This window comes from Pteropus vampyrus, unplaced genomic scaffold (assembly GCF_000151845.1).
Source record: "Pteropus vampyrus isolate Shadow unplaced genomic scaffold, Pvam_2.0 Scaffold2, whole genome shotgun sequence".
Taxonomy (NCBI): domain Eukaryota; kingdom Metazoa; phylum Chordata; class Mammalia; order Chiroptera; family Pteropodidae; genus Pteropus; species Pteropus vampyrus.
Window position 1 is genome coordinate 15,445,127 of NW_011888783.1, and position 27,921 is coordinate 15,473,047.

Sequence of the window (27,921 nt, forward strand, 5' to 3'; positions counted from 1 at the left end):
TTTTTTTAAAGCAGTTATTAAATTTTACTAACTTTATTAATTGATGTCAAGGAAACTGAAAATAATATATCAAGATGCTAATGTAATGGTATGTGTTATTACTAGGGATAGGTTACTATCCTTGCTCCAGCAGAGAGAGTGGACCTGGTTCTGAAAGATAGGAGACTATGTGAAATTAAGAAATTCCAGAAGCCCATTCTTAAACCTAGCTGTTCTAATTGTCATGATTTAAACATATTTTTCATGAACTGTTTTGACTTAAATTGAGAAAGACTGACCATTCCCATGAGGAGAAACTCTAAAAAGTTGACACTTGTACTCTACTAAGGCTCCTAAATTATTAAGGTGCCACTGCAGGGCTACAGTCAAAATTTCATTGAGCAATTGTTCGATTCAGTTATTTTTTAGTTACTAAAAGGGCAAAGATATGTATAAATTCTTTGTAAATTCTCATGCAAATGTAAGTTGGTTTTATATTTTTAATATTAATCATCAGTCACCACTGACATTTTTCTTTTTTCACTGTTTTATGTCTGAATATTATAGATGAATCTACTGTGTTTGTGTAAAGAGCGTGTTATTTATGTTTATTCTTTTCTCTTTTTTTCTCTGTTAATCAAAAATAGGGTTTTAGTAGGGAGTGAAAGCAAGTATTACAGTTCTTTGGTTTTGGCTTCAGTACCAAATGATGCAGATTATGCACATTATTGGGCAATCATGCCAATTAAGGGCAACCCAGAGTCCTGGAAAATTGCCAGCATAGACTCTGAGCCAAAATTTTGGAGCAGCGCTATTAATATGAGGATATGAAATGGGACACATTTCTGTATATTTTTTTTAGCATGTCCATATGGTCAGACAGCTACATAAGAAAGGCATTGTCCTTTCAAGAGAGATGGTTGGTCTTCTCTTCGATGGATGTGAATTTTGATGTTGTGAGTGTTAAATGGATTGGATAGCTACTTTGGTATTGTTCTTATCATCTCAGAAGCTGGCCAGGGGCCAGGCCAGGAGAAATACAAACATAGTTAAACCCCACTTCTTTGATATGTCAGTACTTTGTCTAGAAAACAATAGGAAAATGTGAGAGTTTTGTTTTATCTTGTTTTACTGAAAAAGGTGGAAGGCATGCACTTTCTGAGTTGACATTGTTTCTTAGGTTTCACGGCATGATCTCCCGAGAAGCAACAGACCAGCTCTTGAGTGTGGCTGAGGGGAGCTACCTCATTCGGGAGAGCCAGCGACAGCCAGGAACCTACACTCTGGCTTTAAGGTTGGTCACGGACCTGTAATTATAACTATGCTTCATTTAAAACTCTCTTAGTAGAAGGCTTTAAATTTTAAAAGCATCCAGCATGTAATTGAATTGGGTCTTGTTTTCTTTGGACCTAATTACCATTTTAATAGCTTTGAGACCCTTAAAAAAGTCCTCATGAATGGTAGCACTCAGTAATTAAGAACTGAAAAACTTTTAAAGCATTTTTATTGTAGCTGCTTTCTTCTATTTCATCTTACCGTTCTCTCCCATCAGTCCTGCTGTGTCAGTTCCCAACTATTTTTTGAATAAGAAAAGGAACTAAGAAAAAAGATCTTTGTAACTCATAAAATGAAAGCCAATGTCATTTCTCTTAGGTTAGCTTTTGGTTGCAGCCGCTTTTCTTGGGAGCTCTTGGCTGTTTCCTATCAACTGAAATTTGCCTAGCGTTTTGGCTGTTCTTGTCTTACTGTACAGTGCCCAGAAACAAATATTTCCATTAATCTTGCAATAATAACAGAACAGTAATAGAATAGCATGCTTATCTTTTGAGCTTACCTCTGCCAGGCTTCTAACCTCATTGAATCTTTACAGCAACTCCAGGATCTATGTACTGTTGCTTTCTCCACTTTACAGAAAAGGAAACAGAGGAACTAGAGGTTGAATAACTTGGCTAAGGTTATGTATTTAATAATTTATGTAGCTGGTATATGAACCCCCAGACTATCTGGCTTTAGAGCCTGTGTTCTTAATCACTCTACACTACTGCCTCTCCAAAGGCCTAGAATGATTATCTGTTGTCTTTGTTCATTCCTTCTCTTGTTCATCCACGCATTTATTCATCCATCCTCTGAAAAGACTTAATCATAGAAACTTCCTAAGAAAGAGGTCTAACAAATGACTTTTTTTTTTTTTTTTTTTTTTTTGTAGCCACAAAGAGACTAGAAAGGTGATGTTGTTGCCTAGAACTCTAATATGACCATGTCTAACTCCTCCACTCACTTATGCCTATGTGGTCAGGGACTGTTCTTATTCTCACCACTGGATTTAATATTAATTTTTCTGACAAAAATAATGGTATAATTCACTATTATTTCATACCGAATTCTGAATCGATTGCATACTTGAAGAAAAGAGTATGTTACAGGAGTTCATGGAAATTCGCTTTATATGGCAAACGATTAAAGTATAAATTCTCCTTCAATTACTTAACTAATTATATTGTTTTTCAGGTTTAGATTATAGTATACAGAGGAAAATCTGGTCTGGGAATTGAAATACCTATTCATTTTGCCACTAACTGAACTAGAAAACTGATTTGGGGCAAATCACAGAATTCCTTAAAGTTGGGTTCTTCATCTTTCTATTCCTAACATTTTATAATTCTAGGATTCTTCAAACACCACATTTCCAAATAGTCTGGTCGTCTGAGTGTTTGGGTTAAATAAGCTTGGACTAGTTCAGTAACTCCTAAGAGATCTCCCTGTATCCAGCCTTGTACCTCTAAGGTATCTTCCACGGTATTGTAAATGACAGTCAGTCTTAAAATCTGATGTAGTAATTAACAAGGTTGTAGTGTTGAGTAGGGCACAAGTTTCAAAGATCACACCTTGACCCATCATTGACACCTCCCCCATACTTGTGGAGGCCTAATCCTTCACTGATGATCTTTGTGTATAAGTGTGAGGTATTACCTAGAAGAGTACCTATTGTATATGTACTGTCACAATACCAATTTTCTGCATTCAGAAGAGATTCTCATTCCATGGCGTGGAAGGAATTCTGTGGCTGGATATTTTACCCTCTTCTTCAGCACCATCTTCTCTCATATCTCATCTCAGCCTGAATTTCAGGCCAGGCCTTTTCTGGCTTTTCTGCCTTTGCTCTTGTTGACCCCTTGGTTTAGGAAAAATGATTGCTGCTCAATGAAAGTTTATTATACAAAGGAAGCATATAGACAAGCAACCACATGGTTGGAGGGTGTAGTTGAAAATAAGCCCAGGCATTAGATTATACTTCATGAAGAAAGAAGTGTTTCAAAGTGACTTGGGGGGTTTTTGGTATGTTGATTTTGACAACATTTGAATTAGCTATAGTTTAATGAGATATGGCAAATAACAGTTGTATGTAAACCTAAGATAATTTAAGAAGTTTGATTGGAAACATTTTTTATAATTTTCATAGTTTTACAACTAATTCTTTAAAAATATTTTATGTCATTATGTATTTTTTCTAACCAAAAGAAAAAATTATTAGGTTGTGTTGTACATATGGGGTGACAAATGAAAAGAGATAGAACCGGTGCATGTTTTTTATTATCATTTTCATTAAGTATTAAATATATACAAAAGAATGCTTGTAAGAAATATAGAAATTATTTAATATCATGATATTATAACTGTTATATGCCCAGCATCTATTTTAAGAAATAGCCCTTCCTTTGGAGTCTCCTGTATACTGTATATCCCTTCCCTATTTCTCCCTGCTTCCTCCTGTTCCTCACACTGGCAGCCTTATCTCGATTATCATTCCCTTGCTTTTCTTTATAAATTTATAACATATGTTAGTATTGCTACATAATACATTATTTCGATTTGTTTGGTTTTATACTTAAAGTAAATAAAACATGTAGAATATATTCTTCATTTTTTTTTCATTCAACATTATGTTCCTGAGATTTATCCTTACAGCAGAACATGGCTATCATTCATTTCTTTTCATTGTTATATAATAATCCATTAAATAAATATAATTTATTTGTCCATCCTACTATGGATGGACACACGGGTGGTTTCTGTTTTGGCACTGTTAAAGACAGTTTTGCAGTGTATGATCGTCTTGTAAATGTTTCCTGGTGCATGTTAAGATTTTCGCTAGAATATTTCCATATATGTAAAATTGCAGCTCTTGCTTTATTATACCTCTTGCTTTATTAGCTAATGACAGTTTTTTCTAAAGTAGTTGTGCTAATATTTATTCTCCAACAGTGTGGTGTGCATCCTTGTTTATACCTGGTGAGAGAGTACAGGCAACCTCTCCTTTCTCATGCAGAATGCATCAGATGGATCAGCCAGTGCGGATCTTCCTTTCCTGCCCTTGGGCCAGTAACAATCTGCAGGGAAATGCATGTACTGATTACTTATCTGACTAGTATTGGCTCCTGGACCTGGAAGATAAGGTCAGCTTCTGCTAGAAGATAAAGCTTTGGGAGGAAGTCTGGATGACCAAATAAATTCTGGTTTTCTTGTTTTAAAAGAAGGAAAAGGTTGAAGTGAAGAGGGAAAGTGGATACAGTTACACTATACAGCATAGTAGGTATTCATTAAAGTCATTTCCTTGTTAGACAGTGAGGATCAGTCAATGGTGTAACTCTCCAAATCTTTCAGTCCTGATCAGCTTCTTGTTAAAGTAGTACATCTGGTTTTTGCTTTGGTAAATAGTAAGAAAATTTGGTATGAGTTCCACTTAAAGATTTATGTGAGGAGAGGCACCAAGTGTTATAAATTCTGTTTTATTGATGTTCTTTTGCCTAGTATTTTCAAAATTGTTTTAAAATATTTTCCAAATTGACTGACTGACTGACCGACTGATTTTTAGGCGAGGCAACCCTTGGTTGACCTCACAGATTGCAAAGACCTTGTCAGCTTACAATTCCTTATTTTTTTTTTTTATTTTTTACGCCTACAGAACCTGGTCTTCCTAGGTGGTCTCTCATCCAAGTACTAACCAGGCCTGACTCTGCTTAGCTTCCAAGATCAGACAGGATTGGGCTTGTTCAGGGTGGCATGGTCGTAGACTCCAAATTGACTTAAAAACAATTTAATATTTTAAAGGTGATATGGAAAACCTAATTTTGTTAATTATTTTAGCACATTGAAATCCATGGTACTTTTGACTAATATATATCTTAAAATATTTATCCCTGGCATTTCACTAAAATGTGTTAGGCCTTTCATGAAAGTCAGGAGCTTGGTCTTTATTGTTAAATTAGGTAATTAACATAATCTCCCAGGTAACTGCATCATCAAAATTAGCAGCATTTGCTGAGCTTCTGTATTCTGCCAGGTACCATCCAAATGCGTCAAGGAAGAAGACATTTAAACTGCCTCTTAAAGGTAGAGTAGAAGTTTGCCAGGTAGAAGGATAGGATGTGATGAAAAACGAGCATTTGCAGAAAAAGAAATGGCCAAGGCTGGAATATATAGAACAGCATAGAATATTTGGTGTATGGCAGGCTGCTGGGGTTTGAGAGTACAGGAAGCTTTAGCAATAAGTTTGCCAGGAAAGCCTGGTATTTCATGCTTAAGAATTTGGACTTTATCTTTAGGAAATGGGAATCAATAAAGAATTTTAATAGAAGAGAGTGATGGTTACATTCATAATTTAGAAAGATCATTGTGGGAGCAATAAGAATAATGAGTGGGAAGGGTGGTAGGAAGTAAGTTGTACCAGAATTATTTAGATAATTAATTTAGTAAGCAGTTTTTCCGTGCTTAAGGAGAACTGATCTTTAAAAGGGTTTCTAGATATCTTACAGATTTTAAAGGGTTCACTTTGAGGAGAAACTCCAAATTTGGCAATTCCAGAGACATTTCTGTTAAGTCTGACTCATTTTAGCTTCTCTAATTTGGGAGAAGAATAAGATGACATATGTGCAAGAGTCTTAATAATTCCTAAACCCTATACCTGGATATTCCGGGCCAGAATCGAACATATTCCAGAGAATGCTTTATGCCCACAGTTTTTGGCACTTTCCTGTTGGTTTTATGCTGATCAACCATCAAGATAAGAATTACTTGGAAAAATTTTAGATAAGAGAGAACAAATGAGAATTTAAAAACTGAAAAATCATAATGTAACTATGTTTAAACATTTATTATATTTTCTTTTAAAAATATATTATCAGGTAAATTCTGGAATATATATAGCCTATGTTAATCTGAAAAATAAAATTCATTATACAGGACATTATGTATCGTATCATACTTTATGCAAAATATATATCTATTGTGTATATATGTAAGTAGAGAAATGTCTAAAAGATGAACACCAAAATGATCACAGTGTTCATCTCTGAGTGACAAATTTAAAGGTGCTTTTTACTTCTTTGTACCTTTTCGAGTGCCTGATTTTTTAAATAATGCATGAATATAATTTTTAAAATCTACCAAAGACAATCAGGGCCTGTGGGAAAGGGAGAGGTATCCAGGCCAACACTGACAGTGCTATCTCTAGTATGGAGATGAATACGAGGAGCCATATGAGTATTCTTAAATATACCTATACTGCATTTCCCAAACTCATTTGATCATGAGACCTCTTTTCATGGAATCCCTCTGTGGAACACACTTTGACAAATATTCCATTAAATATTTAATTTACTCAGTTCTTCTTGCTCTGGACTCCATGCCCACCAAACTGCCTTCTGATTAATGGCTTTCCAAGTGGTCTGTCTGCAGGGAGAGAAAACTTAAAATATGTAGTCTGAGTATTAACAGCCTTTGAGTTATTTCTTATTTTCAGTTAATAAGTTAGAATTAAATGCTGGGAGTTGATGAAGAAAAGAAGGAAAAAATCTTCCAGGCCTTTTCTGTTTAGTAAGTTCAGATAGACACCCTCCCCATTTCTTCCTTTTTTCCCCACACGTCCATTTGATAAATAAGCCTAAAAGACTTCTTACAAAAGTATTAAATTGATAGATAAAAAAAATTTAAGGGCAAATTGCCTCATTGATTCCTTTTCTTCCCGTTTTCTGATTTTTTTTTTTCCTGGACCAAAAAGGATTTGCCTCCTATCCAAAGAGCTTTCTGAAGCATCTACCTACGGCAACCAAGCACCATTTATGTGTATTGCAATCTTTATTTCCTAAGTTTATTTGCAAGCTTGGCTTTTGTATGCTATGGTATCTTACTCTTTTTCTAAAAACCTTTTTCTTTTTATTTAGTTATAAATAACATACCAATTCACCCATTTAAAGTGTACAATTCAGTGGTTTTTTAGTGCATTCACAAAATTATGCAACAAAAAACATTTTAGAACATTTAATCACCCTAAAAAAGGAACTCCATACCCATTTGCAGTCACTTCCCATTTCTCCCCAACCTTCCCAGCCCCAGGGAACCATTAACCTACTTTTGTCTCTCTAGAGTTATACATCCTGGATATTTCATATAAATGGAATCATATATGTGTTCTTTTGTGACTGCCTTCTTTCCCTTAGTGTATTTTCAAGGTTTAGTCATGTTGTCGCATATATCACTACTTTATTCCTTTTTATTAATGAATAATGTTCAAATAATGTTTCAGTGTTTGCATGTATACCACATTCGATTATTCATTCATCAGTCGATGGGCATTTGGATTGTTTCTACTTTTTGGCTATTATGAATAATGCTGTTCATAATTAATAATGCTGTGTGTAAGTTTATGGGTAGACATATGTTTTTACTTCTCTTGCATTTATACCTAGGAGTAAAATTGCTGGATTATATTGTAACTTTGTGTTTGACATTTTGAGGAACTGCCAAAAGTTTTTCCAAAGTGTTTTTACCATTTTATAATCCCACCAGCAATTTATGAAAGTTTCATTTTCTGTACTCATCACCAACACTTATTATGTCTTTGATTTAAACAGTGGATGTGACATCTTAGTGGGTATGAAGTGGTATTTCATTGTGGTTTTGATTTGCACCTTAATCTTAAATGGCACTTTATTTTTCACACTTATATGCTTAGCATGGTTTTTTTATTCACTGGTATACTATCTGCTCAAACTTCAGTTTCCTCAAAATAGCAATGGGTTTAAAGCAAATGTAGAGAAATCAAAAAAGCTGATTTCAAGGATTTTTCGTACTTCAGAGGCACAACATACAGCAAATTCCATTGAGCATTTCACTTAGGGTGGAGTTGAGTTTCAAGTACATTTTGGGGCTAATCAACAGGAACTTTGATATGAGAGAAATAACTCTGATTCCCTGGTTACCTACTTTTGCAAAGGGAATCTAGAATCTTACTTGTGTATCTACTTCAAGATACAGTAGAAAACATACTCGGTTCTCTTAAGATCTGTTACTCGGAATCAGATATAGCCCTCTAAAGTGTTGATAATATGCCTCCTTTCCTTGAATGATTTGGCATACACAAGTATTTTATTAATGGATTTAACAGTTTTATAAATATAATAATAGTTAACATTTACTGAATACTGTGTCAGGTACATATTTTATGGTAAATGTTTTATGTGAATTTTCTTTCAGTATTTTCCAATACTTTTTCATATTGTGGCACCTATTGAAAATGACGATGTTATATGGTAAATGGAGGTAAATGGGTAAGGCTGATCAAGGTCAAATGTGAACTGCCCATTTTATATACGTCAGTTGCATCCGACCTCCCTGGCCTGTGAAAGGGCTGGACAGTTTGATAGCTTGTAACTGTAACCTCTATTCATGACATCTAGGTTGTAAAACTCAGTTTTATCTATAAAATAAGCTTACATGGTAGATACTATATTTTCTGCATTATGTAGATAAGAAAATCAAGACAACTTGCTCAAGAACAAAAAGCTAAGAAACAGAGACAATAACTTGTTTTAAAAAAAAGTCCAAAATAATAAAATTTACAGTATTTTATATACGTCAACAAGGGATGTGGCATAAGAGTAAACTTGGCTTTTAAAATCAGTGTATTTTTAATAATAATTTTTAAGTTGTCAACACAATACCATTTTTATAAAGGAGACAAACATTTGTTTAAAGCCTGTTAAGGGTGAGATTTACTCAACTAATTTCAGTGGTTAACTTTTTACCACCACTCCCCTCAAAAAGAGAAAAGCCAAATAAAATATATATAAAGTTATTTAAGCAAAAATTTTATTATAAAATCATTTGGTGATCATTTGTGCTTATAAAAATAATTTTGTAGTGAGTTTGGATAACTTTTCAAAGGAAAATAGCAATAACAATTTAGAAAAATAATAATTTTTCTAATGATTAAAAAAAAACAATTCTTAATTGAATCTCAGAATATTTGGTTGACTTTTAAAGTGAACTCAACTAGAGAGTTCTTGGATAAAGTCAGAGAATTATAGTAAGGGGGCTTTCACATTTTTAAAATATGAATATTAGTCGAAAGCTTTTTTCATGTTTGAGAAAGAGGATCAAAAGAAACTGGGGAAGGATTATGCTACTGGTAGGCGTTGACGTGTAATGTACTATGTGTTCTTTTGATCTAATAGCTCATGATAGGTTTGGTTGGTTACCATGGTTTCATTTCATTTCATTTCCTGCAAACCTTCTTGTTGTGCTATTTGGAATAAGTGGAAAATAATGTTCTGCAGGATAATTTTTGAAAATGGTTTTCTGCTTCTCTTAGTTAAGATTATGAATCACTTTTTGGGAAGTTTTCTGGATATAAGAGTATGTGATAACCCTTATGACAATAGAATTTAATAGTCCTGCAATATCAGTAAATTGCTGTTGATAGAAAGGATAGCATAATTTACTTTAAAATGTAATACCATGATATCAGTGCCCTGAGCTTTTAAAAAAATATTGCTATAATAATTCCAGTTTATATGAAGGACCCACAGGTCAAGTATGCTTTAATAAAACAGACTATAGAAAGTAATTCATAAGACACAGTAGGGAGTAGGTAGTTTAATATAAGGCATCTCTTTCTTGAAAAAAGATGTTTCTGAAAATGGTTGCAAATTGAAATATATTGTAAATACACAACAGTATTTGTGTATTTAAACAGCTATGAAGAGATTATTTAGCTGTTTAAAAAGATTATTTTTTCCTACTGTATATATAATGAAGAAAACATTGAAAATGGAGAAAAGCAAAAATTCACCTTTAATCCTACTACCTGGGTTAAACAAATATGGTTCCATACCAAGTACACTGTTTTATGGTATACTTTTTCAGTTAGCTATAGATCATGAATATTTTCCATGTCAATAAATATGTGAGAAGTTTGAAGTTTGCTATTTTTAATTAATTCTTCATAAGGTCAAGTTTTACTTCCCAATTTTTTAAAACTCTGATTTTCATTTATCATGTTTATTTATTTAAATTTAGGTCCATCATAAACTTTTTTTTTATTAACATGTGCAATATGGAAACAATGTAAAATGCAGAAATATAGGAAAAGAAAAATAGTCTCACTGGCCCCAAAATAATATTTTTGGCATTTTTAAAAGCATTTTTTGTTCTTGTTGCTTTGTTGTTTGTTTTTTTAAATTATAATTCTACTCTACTGGGTGCTGAGGATACAAGGATAAACAAGATAGTCATGGTCCCTGGCCTTATGGAGTTATCAGGTAGTGAGAGGATTAGACTTTAATGAAATTCTCCTCCACGTATAAAATTAAAACTGAGGCAAGAGCTATGGAGGGGAAAAGCATAGGGGGCTATGACTGTGTAAAGGAGAATCCGATCTAACTACGTTCAAGGAATTTGGTATGATGAGTTTCTGTCAGATTTTACCTTAAACGTAAGTGATTCGTTTTGGGAAATACTAAAAGCTGATTCTCCTTTCCTTTTTTTCTCCCCCTTTTCACCACACATCTCTCTTTATTGATAGTCCCAGAAGAGAACAGATTGTGATCAGTTCAGAGGAGCCTATACTCTCTAGTTTGTCAGAGCTATCTTGTTTAGCAAGCTTTCAGTTCCATTGTAGTTATTTTTTATATTGTATTTTTTTTTTTATCAAGTTATATGTTTGTTTACAAAATAAAAGTACATATATTTGTAGTTCAACTAGCACCCTGATAGGCTAATGAACCTTTTCATTGCTTTTATGAACTGGTATTTTGTGGAGCTCAACTTTGGAGTGTTTTAATTTTTAAAATTATCCTCCCAATAGAACTAGCATATCTTAGAAATGTCTGAAAAAATACATTTATTTATATATATGGATATCACTCTCATATTACACACACACAATATGCGGACACGTTTCTTTCTCTAAAGATAATTTTGTCGTGATCCTAGGGAAATAATCAATTTTTGTCATTTATGCTGTCAGCTGTTCAAGAATAGGCTTCTGCTCTGTCAAAATACAGAAGAATGAATACATTTTCTCTCAGATTATAATGTACAAAATAATAAAAATGCAGCAAGTATACAAAGTGATTAAGGTATTGCTTATTTCAGGAAAAATTACCTTTTCTTTCTTTAAATTTCGGTGGATTTCGGAAACTGGAACATCCATTATGAATAAGAAAGAGCACGAGGTTCCAAATAATTATACAACTTTTTCTTGTCAGATTTTGCCAGAACACACAGATTTCAGAATTTTGGAACACACCAATTTTAGATTTGCCAGAATATATCAATAGCAAATGGAAAAAGAAACTCCTCTTTTTCTTTACTTCTCTCCTCCCTCCCCTATTTTTCATATTATAAGCCATTTCACTAAAGTGTATATGTGACTTAAATGTTGATATGACATTTATAGTGTATAAAAGTATAGTTTATACCATTATATGACAGGTGTATATTACATATATGGTTGATACACATTAAAATTTAACTAGTTGAGTCTGACATTTGAACAACAAATATAATGAATTTTGAAGATGTGGAGAGGTTTGTGGTTTTCGCTTTTAGAAACTTAATCTTTATCATATTGGATACATAAAGAAGTTAATGAGTTATGCAGCAGTATCCAATTCTGCCTCAGGAATATAAGCCAGGCTCTTTATTTTAAAAATGTGTTTTTTTCTATTTAATTTTAGATTTGGCCTTTGTGACTTTCATTTTCCAACTGATATGAGTAAAAATATTGAAGCCAAAAATAGTTGAGGACTTTATAAATGTCATGGAAGCTCTCATAGATGTGGCTTTAGAGTCCAGTATAGGTGTCATTTTTAATTAACTTGTAAAGCCTTTCATTTTCTCCTTGCCCCAGAAACGTTTCAATGTCTAGATTCAGTCACATTCATGTCAGCCCTATACTGACTGAAGATATTAGTAAATCTTCAGCTCTCCTCTGTCAATAAAAATAAACAATTCCTGTGAGTTGAGCTGAGAGGAAAATGGAAACTTTGCACACACACACACACACACACACACACACACACACACACACGTAATTAATAATTATAGTTGAGTCAGATTTCAGAAACCTCTGTCATGAATAAGGATAATTTTTCAAATAGCTGCATATTATGGATAATAACTTCTGTTGTCTTGTATCGAAGAGCTGTATTTGGATTTGCTGAGGAAAGAGCAGTTATTAATATGCCTCAATGTGTTGTCCTTTTGGTACTCCTAATCTATACCCTAATTTTTCTGGGAAAAAAATATATCTTTTACCCTCTTAATAATTTTTAAGTATAGATTACAGTATTGCTTAGTTTATGCACATTGTTGTCCAACAGATCTCTAGAACTTTTTCACCATTCATGACTGAAACTCTGTAACCGTTGAACAACTCTCCCTTTCCCCCACCCCCGGCAACTACCATTCTCCTTTCTGTTTCAGAGTTTGATTACTTTAGATATCTTATAGAAGTGGAATTATGTAGTATTTTTTTTTTTATAATTGGCTTATATTTTCTTCATTTATTCATCCTTTGATGGACATTTAGATTGCCCCCACATCTTGTCTTCTTTGAATAATGCTGCAGTGTACATGAACATGCAAATATCTCTTCAAGGTCTGTTTTCTTTTGTATATATATCCTAAAGTGGGATTGCTGGGTCATATGGTAGTTCTGTTTTTAATTTTTTGAGGAACCTTCATACTGTTTCTCATAATGGCTACATCATTTACAATCTCACCGACAGTGCACAAGGGTTTCAATTTCTCCACATCCTTGCCAAACCATATTTATTTATTTTTTAACAGTGACCATCTTAATGGGTATGAAGTGATACCTCATTGTTTTGATTTCTCTTGATATCTCTGGTGATTAGTAATGCTGAACATCTTTTCCTATGCATGTTGGCCATTTACATAGTTTCTTTTGAGAACTATATTCAAGTCTTTTGCCCACTTTTTAATCAAGTTATTATTTTTTCTTATTGAATTGCCTGAGTTCTGCTTATATTCTGGACATTAACCCCTTCTGATATATGGTTTGCAAATATTTTCTCCCATTCTGTAGGTTACCTTTTTACTCTGTTGATTGTTTCTTTTGCTGTACAGAAGTTTTTGTTTGAGTAGTCCCATTTGTCTATTTTTGTTTTTGTTACTTGTGCTTTTGGTGTCATATTCAAGAAATCATTGCCCATTCCACTGTCATTAAAATTTTACCCTGTTTTCTTCTAGGAGTTTTATAGTTTCAGGTCTTACATTTAGTCTTTAATCCATTTTGAGTTAATTTTTGGTGTAAGATAAAGGCCCTTCTTTGTATTTTTGCATGTAGATATCCAGTTTTCCCAGTACCATTTATTAGAGAGACTATTCTTTCTCCATTATGTAGCCATGGCACCCTTGTCAGAGATCATTTAACCATATACAGGAGGGTTTCTTCTAGGTTCTCCATTCTGCTCCATTTGTCTGTATGTCTGTCTTTATATCTGGCTAAGTGTTTGTCAGTTTATTTATATTTTCAAAAATCAATTCTTAGTTTTGTTCAGTTTTTTTGATAGTTTTTCTGTGCTCTGTTTCATTTATTTTTGCTGTAATCTTTATTTTCTTCCTTCTGTTAACTGATTTGTTTTTCTAGTTCCTTGAAGTATAAAGTTAGATTGTTGATTTGAGAATTTTAAATGTGGGTGTTTATTGCTATAAGCTTTTAGTACTTTGTGTTTTTGTTTTTATTTGTCTCAAGGTATTTTCTGATTTCTCTTGTGATTTTTTCTTTGACTCATTGGTTATTCAAGAGTGTGTTGTTTAATTTTCACATTTGTGTGAATTTTCCAGTTTTCCTACTACTGTTAACTTCTAGTTTCATTCCATTGTGATTGGAAAAGATACTTGGTATGATTCAGTCCTCTTAAATTTTTTAAGACTTGTTTTGTGACCTAACATGTGATATATCCTGGAGAATGTTCTCTCTGTGTCTGAGAATGTATATTCTGCTGCTGTTGGATGAGTGTTCTGTATATATCTGTTAGGTCGAAGTGGTATACAATGTCGTTCAAGTTCTTTTCCTTATTGATCTGTCTAGTGGTTCTATAATTGAAAGTGAGATATTGAAATCTACTATTAATTTGTAACTGTGTATTTCTCCCTTCAATTCTGTGAATGTTTCCTTTATATATTTGGGTGCTCTGATTTTAGGTACATTTAGGTACATACATTTGTAATCGTTATATCTTCCTGGTGAATTGACCCTTTTATTGTTATATAACATCTTTCTTTGTCTCTTGTGACAGTTTTTGACTTAAAGTCTATTTTATCTAATATAAAAATGGCCACCACTGCTCTCTTTTGGTTACCATTTGCATAGGATATTTTTTTACATCCTTTCACTTTCAGCCTTTTTTGTGTGTGGATTTTTTTTTATCTAAAGTGAGTCTCTTGTAGACAGCATAAAGTTGAAATTTTTTTTATGCATTCAGCTACTCATTGTCGTTTGATTGGGGACTTTAATCCATTTACATTTCAAGTAATTACTGATAGAGAAGGACTTACTATTGCTGTATTGTTAATTGTTTCCTGTTTGTCGTAGCTATTTTATCCCCCTTTTCCTAGCTTGCTGCCTTCCCTTGTGTTTCATTGATTTTTTTTGTATAAACATGCTTTTGATTTTTTTCTAATTTTCTTTTGTGTATCTTCTATTGTGTATCTTCTATTGTGTATCTTCTTGTGGTTGCCATGAGGCTTACACAAAACATCTTATAGTTATAACAATATATTTTAAACTGATAAAACTTCAGTTGTATACAAAACTCATATCTTACCACCTCCACTTATGTTACTGATTTCACAAATTACATCTTTATATATTGTGTATTCATTAACATAATGTTATAATTATTTTTAGGCTATTGTGTTTGAAATTCTGTACAAGAATTAGAAGTGCTTTATGCACCATTTTTACAGTATTAACAGTATTCTATATTTGTCTATAAAGTTACGCTTACTAGCAGAGCTTTATATTTTTATATGCTTTTACGTTGCTGTCTAGTGTCCTTCTTTTGTTTCAACTTGCAGGTCTTTTTTTTAGCATTTCTTATAAAGCAGGTCGGGTGATGATGAATTCCTTCACCTTTTGTTTACCTGGGAAAGTCTTTATTTCTCCTAAATTTTTGAAGGACATTTTTGCCAGATGTAATATTCTTGGCTGGCAGTATTTTTTTCTGTAGCAATTTGAATACATCATCCCACTCCCCCTGGCCTGTTAGGTTTCTGCTGAGAAAGCCATTGATAATATTATGGAAGCTCCCTTGTATATGATAAGTCACTTTTCTCATGCTGCTTTCAAGATTCTTTCTTTGTCTTTGACTTTTGACAGTTTGATTATGGGTCTTGATGTGGACCTCTTTCACTGCATCTTGGTTGGTGTTCTTTGAGCTTCTTGAATTTATATATCCATTTCCTCCTTCCAATTTGGGATGTTTTTGGTCATTGTTTCCTCACATAAGCCCTCTGTCCCTTTCTCTTCTCGTCTTCCAAAACTCCCATATATTGGTCTGCTTGATGATATACCATAAGTCCCTTAAGAGCGTCACTTGTCTTCATTCTTTTTTCTTTTCCCACCTCTGCCTCAATAATTTTAAATGACTTGTCTTCAAGATTGCTGATTCTTTTTTTCTGTTTGACCACATCTGATGTTGCATTTTTCTAATTATTGTATTACTTAGCTCTAAAATTTCTGTTTGGTTCTTTTTTTATGTAGTTTCTATCTCTTTTTGATACTTATTTTGTTCATGCATTATTCCTTGATTTCTTTTCACTTAGTGGTCTGTCTGCTCTATTTTAGATCATTGAGCCTCTTTAAGAAAATTATTGTGAATTCTTTGTCAGGTAATTAATAGATCTCTGTTTCTTTGGGTTTGGATTCTGGAGATTAATTTTTGTTCCATTGATTAGGCAATATTTCCCTGGTACTTCATGTGATTTGTGATTTTTTTTTTCTTTTTGCTAAGTTTTATGCATTTTTAAAAGCATCGTCTAGTCTTTATAGACTGGCTTCATCTAGAGGAAGACCTTCTCCAGTCAGCCTAGGTAGAGATTTTGGGGTTTTCTGACACCTTTTTGGGGGGAGGGATTATGTGATTTCTCTGGGCTTGTGTGTAACTTCCTAATTAGAGAGTTCGTTTGTCATCATCTCTTGTACTTTCTGGTGTCTGTGGGACTGCAGGTTCTCTGGTCCTACGGGAGCAAGCTTCAGATACTGCAGCAAGCTGTTCCTGCTCTCCCTTGCTTTCAGCACTCTGTCCCACTGCTACCCCCCACCCCCAGCATCCAAATATGCCAGTTTCATTAGCATTCTGAATCAGGCAAGACAGTAACCAGTTCTTGTGCAGCCCTCTGAAAAGCCAGAATGTTTGACACATGTCCCACCATTCTCCCCCGACCCCTCAACACCAAGAGAGAAGCCATAAGCCAAGCCGACTTGTGCTGACTTGAGGAAGGGGCAGTTGTGGATAAAATAAAACAGTTCTTCTCACCTGTTTCACAGTTCTTGACTTCGCGCTTTCCTTGGGTACTGCCATTTCTTAAATGGTTTCTGGGGTTCTTGTAAAAGGATTTTAGTCCATACATTGTTGTTAATTTGGTGCCTTTGTTGGGGGAACAGGGGCTGGGACTTGCTATTCTTCCATCTTGCTCTCATATATTTTTTATACACATGACCCTTATCAGATATACTGAATGTTTCTTCTGGTTTGTCTTCCCACCTAGCCCTCCTTAAATTGTCCTGTCTTTCCTGGGTCTAGTAGAAAGATCTCTCTTATGAATATATCATGTTATCCACAAGCTAAAACAGTTGCCCTGTAGCTCTTGTCTTTGTTCTAAGTGAGTGTTCCTCCCTCCTGCTCTCCATCTGCTTGTTTCAAACAATTGTTTTAGCTTTTGGCTCTGCTTCTGCTTTCAGTTGTGGTCATTCTCTAAACTACAGATTAACTCTTCCTGCTAGGTCTTTCCAAATTTTTCCTAAGGGTTGCAATAGATGTTTGCTGCCAGGTTTTTAGGTTCACTTAGAAATCTGTTTATGATTCAGGTATTTTTATTTTCAGGGACAGTACCTAATGTTCAAGATTATATTTGAGTCTCTACTGAATACATTTATGCCTGGTATTGATCACATGGTTATTATTTCCTGAAAAGATCTTCATATGTTCCCTGAGCATACCTAGGAACAAGGTACCACCTATAGTAATAATCTATTATTGCATGTATCTCTATTTTTACAAATAAGTAGAGGTCCTCTAGGGCAGCAGTCCGTAATTGTTTGGCACCGGGGACCAGTGCTTCTATGAGAATCTAATGCCTGATGATATGAGGCAGAGCTGAGGCAGTGATGCTAGTGCTGGGGAGTGGCTGAAAATACAGATGAAGCTTTGCTAGCTTGCCTGCCACTCACCTTTCTGCTGTGTTGCCTGGTTCCTAACAGGCCACGGACGGGTACTGGTCTATAGCCCGGGGTTTGGGGATCTCTGCTCTTGGGCATTAACTAAGTCGTACTCATATTTGTTTCCTTGAACCTTAAGCAGTGCTTGGCATGTACTGGGCTTATTTAATAAATTGCATTAGGTAATTGTCTTAGAATACTTTACTGTGATACAGTTCTTTTTATAAATAAGGAACTAAAAGAAAGCCAGTTTTTAAAATCTATTTATTGCTGTTACCTAAGGATCTCTTAAATAGACAGATATTCATGATTCCTTTGCTGTGTTGCTCAAAATGATTCCTAACCCAATTATTGAGCTTTTGATGACGTTTTTGGCCCTGTGGTTTTAAATCAGTATATATGGTCAGTGGTTCAGAACATGGCTTTGCAGTCAGATAGTCTTGAATTTATACTCTGATTCCAGCATTTTCTGTATGACTTTGAGCAAATTACTTATCTCCCTAAATCTCAGTTTCCTTATCTATAAAATGAAGACCTAATAATAATACCTTATACACATTAAAAGGATTATTTGGGATAATGCATGCTTAGTGCCTAGCATATAACAAAAAATATTAAATAGTATTAAAATGAATGTACACAGATATATTGTGTATTACATTTAAGCCTTTACCTATTAGCCATTAAAAGTCAACACATGGCAAGCATGGCTTTTGATAATTTTTTTTTTCCAGCTAACAGGTTGATTATAGCTAATCTCTAACATCTTCATTAGAGACAAGAGGCTATTTAAGAACAACCCCAGAAACAAAGCAGCAGTTACAAATTTGGTTTATTGCTTTTCCATAGTCTGAAATCCTGGTCTGGTTGTATTTAAAATTTGATGAGAACAGTATCCATCAGTTTAAAGTAAAATTTTATGTTAGAATCTGAGACATCCAAACACAAAAGAACATGTTTTGTATGATTTCATGCACATAAAAGGTAGAAAATTGTAGTGACAGAAAGCAGGTAAATGTTTTGATAGGATGAAGGACAGAGGGATAGGCTTCGAAAGGACGTAAGGACACTTCGGGGGGTGTTGGAAATGTCCTGAATCTTGACTGTGATAATATTTTCTGTTAGAATTCATTGAGTTGTGCACTTTAAATGGATGCAGTTTGTTATATATAACTTATACCCTACTAAATTGATTTTTTAAAGTGAGTCATTTTTATGATGCAACTTATTCAGTAATTTGCTTATTAATGATCACAAGGTTAATAAACTTAAAGGTGTAGACTTAACAAGATTTAGACCTGCCTCTGCTCAGCTACAGAAGCATCCTACTTTTCTGGAGGTCACAATGTTGGCAACCCTGGTGTCCAAACTATGGCCGAGAGGCTGAACATAAGTACTAAATGCCATTGAATGGCTAAAAAGCCGCCACAGAACCCATGTGTTTATTGCAAAGGAATACTCAGTAATCCCCATTAGAATCTATTTAATACAGTTCTCTGTAAAATGTTAATCCTTTCGTCTTTTTTCCAAGCTTACAGCAGATTAAAAGTAGAAAAATTACATGGTAAACACAGATATTAACCTGCAAAGAGGATTTTAAAAATATAAAACTAAATTCAAAAACTATAAGTTCAATAATTGAAGGCAGTGTAGATCAAAGAAAAAGCAACTCAATACACTCTAATAGCCTCTGAGATATTTGTATTCAAACACTAAAATTTTAGTAGTAGTATGTTCATGATAATGAACCTGTATCTTCAGGTTGAAATTGTAGTTTGTATAGGATTCTTAAAATTGTAGTTTACAAAGAAATGATTGAATAAAACCATTTTGTCATTTAAAGGAATTAGTAGGAATCTGGAAAACGTGTATATGAAATGTGACTTTGTGCTTATAGTACACACACACACACACACACACACACTTACATAGATGTATAGAACTCTACAAGGACTCACACGCATATATGCTCCATGCTTTTGTAGACTTCAGTGTGGCTTTTTATCTTGAAGTAGTAGACCCATGAAAATAAGATTGTGGTAAGCTTTTAGTGGGATTGATCACCAATTCTTGAATAAGCCAAATCTACTATTAATTATATAAACATATTGATCATTTCTGGACCTGTCCTGTTTTTAGAAAGATTATAATGCATGTACAATACTTTCTTTTAGTAAATATATACATTTATTTATTGACTGGACATAGTACTTAATATTTGTCTGATTTAATGAAAATGGAGGGTAGCAGAAGTTATTGTAATTGGCTCACTACATCAGAAAAGTTGTTTTTCATTTATTTATTCCGAGTCATCAATATGGAGAGCAGTTTCATGTTATACAGATCATCACACAAAGAGTATAATAGCTCAGTAAATGACAAATACTATATCATAATAATTATCACTTCTTTTTAATTATACCCAACAAAACACTAGTAATCTGCTTAATTTTGGCAGTTCTGTGTTACTCACATGTATTTTTTAGAATACTTTTTTATTGTTACATATAACTGGCTAACGTAGGGGAAAGTATTAATGAAGTCTACTAATTCTGTTCAACAGCCATTTACTTAGGGCCTAATAAGTACCAAGCACTCTACCAGTCTCTGGTGCTTTTAAAAGTGAAACTAATAACTGATTCTTAAGAACTCAGGGCTTGCTAAAGTGTTTGGACTTTTTCTTATAGATATAATAAACCATTAACAATTCTCAAGAGGGAAATGATGTGATAGGCTCTCTCTTGGAATAAACTCTGGTGGCTGTAAGCAGAATGGGTGGAGCTTATGTGGATTTAAATAGATTAATCAGTAAATAAAAGTTTAATTGTAGAGGGAGATTGATGAATCTCAAATTGTGAAAGTTTTGGCAGGGTAGACTGTGGGCAGTGGTAATATTAAGGGATATTGGAAGAGTGGTTTTCTGAAGGAGAAGAAGGAAGGAGAGGATTGATAAGTTTGTTTGGGGACCTGTTGATTTGAGAGTGCTTAGAGATGCCTGGGAGAACAGTATACATGAACTCATGTTGGGCTAGGAGGCCTTCCAGGGAGAGACTAGAAAGCAGTCCTTAGCAGTGAAGAAAAAGAACCCCTTTACTTTCAACAATGGATTGGGATTTTTTATTTTGTTTTGTTTGGAGTTTTTGGTTTGTTTTTATTAGCCTGCCTATTTTATTGTTTAGGAATTTGAACCTCTCAGTTGCTGCATCTTCAATGTGAGGGGATTTGGATAAGACAGGTGTTCCTCAAACTTGAAACTGCATAGGAATCACCTCAAGATCCTGTTAACAGTGCAGATTCTGAACCTGAAAGGCTGAGGTGGGACTGGGGGCCTGGATTTCCAACAAACATTACCTAATTTATTTTTGTTTTTTTTAAAAACAAATTTATATTCTTAAGTTCTCTAGTTTAAACACATAGGGATTCTGTTTTTGATTGCTTTTACTTCCAGGCTAAGATCTTTGACTGTCCTTTGGATGCTATGTTCTTTGCTTTCATTTTTTTAAAACAAATTTATTGTGCAATAAAACATACAGCAAAGCATATAAAACTTACATGTACATTTTAAAAGTCGATTATATTTAAATGCATGTAAACCTACATATTCCCAACCACATCAAGATGTATTAATGGTAGTTTAGAAATTCCCCATGTTTCCCTTTCTTATTGTCTCTACTTTCTACATTGTAGTTGACCACGATACTCACTTTATAGTTATCTTTTTCATGCTTTTCTTTATAGTCTTACCATCCACATATACATCCCTATATAATGCAGCTGAATTTTGCCTGCCTTTGGACTTTATGTAATTGAACTACATTGTATTCTTTTGTAACTTGTTCTTTTTCCCCAACATTTCAAAATTTCATCCATGTAGTTGAATGTATCTGTTTCCCTTACTGTATAGTATTTCATTGTATTAAGGTTCTCAATAGGGTGTGTGGGTGTGTGTGTGTGTGTGTTCAAAGAGATTTATTATAAGCAGTTGGGTCATATGTTTATGGAGGTTGGCAAGTCCAAATCTGTAGTGTGAATAGTTGAGACCAAGGAGAACTGACAGTGCGTATAAAGCCCAAATGCAGTCTGCTAGAGAATTCCCTCTTGCTCAGTGAGGCCAGTCTTTTTGTTCTATTCGGGCCTTCAGTTGATTGGATGAGGCCCACCCAATTATGGAGAGCAGTCTGCTTTACCAAGAGTTCACTGATTTAAATGTTAATCTCATTTGAAAACACCCTCCAAATTGACGTATAAAATTAAACATCATAGTATGTATACCACAATTTTTTTAAAATTTTACCTGGAATTTATGTGGTTTCTAGGTTTATACATTTTGAACATTGCTGCTTGGTCTATGTGTGGGGGTATGTGTGTGTGTCCTAATACACATAATCATTCACACTGGGATATTAGCCAGGATTTCTGGGTCATAGAGTATGCATTTATTCAATTTTACTGGATAATATAAAACTTCTTCATTAAACAGTACACTAGGTGTTGGTTATATTAGCTATTCTGTATTCTTGCTGGTGCTTGGTATTGTCAAACTTGTTAAATTTTGCAATTTTGAGAATTAAATTTGCATTTACTGGACTACTTTTCCGGCACCTATTCATGTTTACCCTTTTGGGGTGGGCTTATTTGTTTATTTTGTAAACTTGTGTTCTTCAACGATGATACATTTTCTTGAATTATCTCTGATTTCTTACCCTTCTATTTCTTCTGTTTTCTCTTTCCAGAACTCCTGTTATATTAGATATTGGACTTCCTGGATTGATTATCTATCTTGTTTTTTTCTCTCTTATTTTTTGTCTTTTTACAAAATATTTTCTGAACTTTATCTTTCATTTCTTTTAAGATTTTCATTATGCTACATTTCCTTTTTTCTACTTTCAAAAAGTATATATTTATGTCTTTTATAGCATCCTAATGTTCTTGGCTAAATCCCATTTAAGAATAGAAATAGGAAACGTTTTATTTTTGTTCTGGTGAGCATATTGATGATTAACTTTTTTAATCTCCATACATGGTTTGTTTCCTTCAGCTTGCTTTGATTCTTTTTATTTGTCTTTGTCCTTCATGAGGTAGGTTTTCCTTAGATATCAAGTGGTCCTTGGCTAATCGCTCATATTAAAATTCATTTGGCACTAAAAAGCTGACTAGTACTTTTGAGAGCTTGAGAGAAGTCTGCCAGTTATAGGGTAATGTCTCTATTCTTAAGTCTTTCAATTAAACTGATTGTATTTCCCAGGGGAAAATCTTCCACCCCTTATCAGGAAAGGTACAAGCTTTCTGGAACCTGGTGGTGAAGTGAGAGAGAAGTCTTAAATCTTCAGCAATGTTTTAAATCTTCATCTTAAATCTTCAGTCTTAAATCTTCATCTAGTTTTCAGGATGGTACCTCTGCTTCAGCACTGTCTGGTGTTCCTCAGTTCAAAATCTCCTTGTTTGATCCTATCTAGAAAACAGAACTTAAGTCTTCCACCAGAGTGGGGAAGGGGTGGGTGGCACTGGGGACAGGATTGGGGAGGGTGGGGGAGATATCTAACTCCTTCTTAAACAGACCTTCAACTAATCCTTCTATATCAGTTCCACCTTCCAGGCCTGTCTGGTGCTACTTTTGGAGGTTTATTTAGGCACATTGGTTTGCTTCTGTCCTGAAGTGATTTATTTTGCCAAGGGAATATCATGAGTTTACATATTTTAATACTTCTGCCCATTTTACCATCCAAAATTATATAGCAAGGTAGACAAGAATAGTATCGTAATAACAATTTTAGATGTAAAAAACATTCATATTGTAAATTATATACAACTATGTTCTCTCTTCTTAGTCTTTTTTAGTTAATCCATCTAAATTCATTTTTTAGTATTTAAGTGAATGCCTCATCATATTCTTGTCTCAGTTTTAACCTTTCTTCCAAGGATATGTTTATGATTAGATGAATTTATGAGATAGTTGTATTTCATCATTAGATTAGCTTCTTTTACTCTGATAAACAATACATAAATATATGTTTATTATACATGAAATTATTTTTGTATGTTGGTTTCTGGAAATAGTTCTAACATTTTATTGTTAACTTAGACAAGTGTGTTGTATATGCTTTGTCTTCTGTTTGTTAACAGAAAACATTTGTTAGCTTGGAGCTTTTCTTTGAAGAGAGATTTCCAAATATTTTGGCCCAAATCAGAACTAATTCTTGGTTTTAGAAGAAGTAAAATAAAATCATAAAGGCTATTTTTTATACATATTTTCATCACTTTGTACCTCTAGAATTTTTTATGATTTACTTGCTAAAAAATAGAAAGGTTGGTATTAGGGTTTTGTTTACTTTTTAAAGCTAGATGCTAAAATTATGTATTTCAGAATTCATCTGAATGCAACTGGGCACAGCATTAAACAGTTTTTTAAAACATGAAAACTAAAACCTAGAATCACTGGAGAAAAGACATTCTTTATAGAAAGTGGTAATTATGTACAACAGTAGCAGTTCAAAGCAGATTATCCTAGTCTTTTCTATTTGTTAACTACAGTATCATTTTGGACAAAATGAGTTTTCATCCTCTTGAACTCTATCTAGGTGAGAGCTGGGCCTGTACAGTTTCAAACATGTTTGCCTAAGAATGGACAGCTATTAAAGAGCAAAAGCAGAGGCAGATAATAAATATAAGAAAATATGAAAAGAAAATTTTCCTATAAAAATGGAGAGAAATGGTTTAGCCTTAACAGTTTTTATTAAATCAGTACTTCACAGTCTAGAGTTTAGCAGTTTCACTAGGTCCATTTAACATGTCCTGTTTTCAGTATGTTTCTATTTACTGACCTTTCTCCTTTGAATTCAGAGACCTAACTCCCAAGGCACAGTGGGAAAGCTTTTTTTGCTTCTCTCCTCTCCTCTTTGTACTCCGTTGTAGTCCCACTCTGTTTAACCAAGTAGCATGCACTTACTCAGGCACATCCAGAAGAAAAATTCACAAAGAGCTCCTCGCCTTTTTTTGACCGTAAAATCAACCAGTGCAGAGATGTTCCTATAAAACCATTGTTACTAGTTATTTATTCGACCCCCTTTGGTGCATATTTATTGAATATCTTTTCTGTTTTACTCTATTGATAACTCATTCTGTCATTCTTTGCAGAGGCATAAGCTAGCAGAGAAGGAGAAAAGGAACTGCCATTCATTGAACCTACTATATACTTAGCTTTGACTTTAAATATTCTTATAAAATCCTCACAACCATGTGGGGTAGGGTGATGTTATTTCTGTTTTCTAGATGCAGACTCTGAAGAATGATTTTCCCCAAATCACCCAGCTAAGACGTGGCAGATCTAGGATTTAAAATTAATCTGTCTGATGCCAAAGCCTAAGGTTTTCTATTAAACACATAGGACCCAGGACCTGCCTGCCCCTGGCCAAACCCTCTTTCAAGACTGCAAGGGTGCTTTTGTATTTGGATAAAAGCAGCAGCTCTGAGATCTTATGTAAGCTTAAATCTGTATGCTCTGAGATGTTATTAAGCTGTGAGTTTCTTTGTTCACATAGCATGAGGGAGATAGTGGATTCACTTGATTTTATGAATCATTGTATTATAGAAATCTAACTTTCTGTATTAGAACAGGGTTATACATATTTTTATAATCATTTTTTTTTAGAAATTGATCTAAAAATGAACTTTTTTAAATTCAACATTTCATCCTTTCTTTGTATAGACTAGTTTTTATGTTTGTCTATTTCCCATTAAGGTTATCAAGGATACAGAAACTTTATTATGAACAATATAATATTTAATATAGTTCTTGGATATCTTGTTAAATGTTTGTCAAATAAATGACAATCTGTGAGTGGTAAACTTTTATAAGGAAGGATTCTTTCTTTGCTTAGATTTGGCATCTCCCTTTTATGGCTCTTTTTTGTAGAATAGACACATCCATTCACCATGTTGCTTAAAGATTTTCTGTCATGTCTTTCAGATCAAGAGAAGGGAGAACTCTCTGTTGGTCTGTACTATGAACCTATTCTTTATGTAACTTCCACAGTGAAAGAGAGGACAGTACAGAGTAGGCAAAGAAAGAGTACAATTCATTTAGTAAAAGTAATGCAATTTTTCTTAAAAAAAAAAAAATATGATAATTCCAAAATGGAAATTCATATTCTTGCCCTTTGAGGTTAAGTGTTAATCAACCCATATTATGAGTTTTATTTAGTTATCTGGTTAACTTTCTTAAGACCGGAAGTTGGATTGGTCTGGAAGCCAGAGCTGAGGTGCAAGCTGAGGAGGAATGGGGAATTGTGTGTAGGGTCCCTTGAAGTCACTGTGAGGAAGAGAAAGGACAAACTTAATTTTTTTCACCCAAAAACCTGGAGCTAGCCAGGAAATCCTGTCCTTAGATGGATATGAAACAGCCCCATTATAAACCGCCATGAAGTCTAACCCTAGACTTCTACACTTTCAATCTAACCATCCCAACCAAGTGAGGCCAGTTCAGCCATCTTCCCTTCCACCCTTTGTTCCCATACCTTTCAGATTTCAGAAGACAAGTGAGTGACAAATGCCTGCCACCATTGCTTGTATGGTCTTTAAGTGCCAGACTGACTGTGGAGTGCCCACTCTAAAATCATAAGTTCCTACATGAGTAAAATGGTCTTATCCCTCATTGACATGCCACTGAATGCAACCGAAATATGAAAGGACTTAATGTTAAACAATGCTATGAGTGTTTATTGTGAGAACCTAATAAAAATTATAACATGGCTTTCAATGTTTCTCAATAACAGATAATGTACATTAGCAGAGAGAAATAATAAAGTAGTATGTCAAACTGAAAAATGAACTTTTATATTTAATTTTGGTGTAGAAACTTTACCTTCCAATTTTTTGGATTTACATTATATTGAAATTTTGCTTAGGAGAAATATGTCTTTAACATTAGAGAAAAATGGAGAATTGGAAAGTGGAATTATATGGATCATTCACTTGTGTGTAAATCAAATTTAATTGCTTTTAAAGAATCAAAAGGTGAATAAATTTCATTTTAGAGGAAGGACCAACATGGATAGAAAATTGAGTTCTAGATTAAATAATTATTAAGGTCTGATTTGAACTGCAGAAACAGATACTTCAGGCCATTATAAAAAATTATTTTATTTCCATTTTTAAATACACATTAAAAGTAAAATCTTAAAAAATTTCTCACTCCTGTCCTTCGGGAATAAAAACTATAACAGAATAATATTTTGCATGAGTTCGAAGTTCTATTTAAACACTTTGTTTTAGTATTAAGTAGAGTATCATTTTAGTATTTTAGTTCATCTCTGTTCTGTGTATTTTTAACAATGAAATTAAATATATCCTTTCAAATTTATTTAGTTTTTAATTAGGCTCACTCAGGGATACTCTTGGGAGACCCATGATGCTAGTCCTTGGTGCCTTTTGGCATCAGCATTCATTAAAGTCAGTGCATGTTCTTGCCTTTGTCTTCTTGCAAGGACACTGATGCTAGTCATGCCAACTTGGAGTCACTTCGGAAGTTTGCTGCAGGAAGTGAAATACTGAAATTGTCATAAAATTAATCCACTCTTCCTCAGATTTTAAAGTTGTCCAAAACATGACTCAAAAGTCCAATAGTTAATGACTTATATGCCATATAGATATGCCATATATATGTGTGTATGTATATATTTACACACACACACACACACACACACACACACACACACACATATAATATATAGCAAACATTTCTTGCCCAGATTCGTATCAGCTCTACTTTAAGTGCTTGCTGGCATCATGCTCAGCTGAGCCCTAAATGGAATTTTCCCATTAAAAGACATGAATGCTGAGATCTAAGGTGCATTGAATATTTTTATTGATGAACTTGAAGAGAATATGTTAATATAGAAATTTCATATATTATGGAGTTGACCAATTGAGTATAGCATGTATTCTAATAGGATATGAGGTTTATTTTCTCCTATTTTTCCTACAGGCATAATGAAGTGCCTTACAAGATAAATAAGAACAAATTTTTCCTGCTAGAGGAGTCATGTTTTTGGCTAATTATCCTTAGTTATTGCAAATTTACTCTTTGTGTTCAAAAGTTTAATTTTCTATATTCTTGATGATTTCATAGAGATTAGCCACAGTTTATTTAACAAAGAAGACACACAAACAAAGAGATAGTTTTTTATTTTCCAGAA

The 27,921-nt window shown here is 33.8% G+C and overlaps 1 protein-coding gene and 1 pseudogene across 1 annotated transcript in view; one reads left to right on the forward strand and one right to left on the reverse strand.

The window, feature by feature from the left end:
* Nucleotides 1-27,921, forward strand: part of CHN1 (chimerin 1) — a 159,450-nt gene that overhangs the window by 54,505 nt on the left and 77,024 nt on the right. Inside the window, exon 5 of the mRNA XM_011357240.2 lies at nt 1,160-1,273. Coding sequence (XP_011355542.1) covers nt 1,160-1,273 — 114 coding nt within the window. The remainder of the gene's footprint in view (nt 1-1,159; nt 1,274-27,921) is intronic.
* LOC111739578 lies at nt 4,934-5,052 on the reverse strand (annotated as a pseudogene).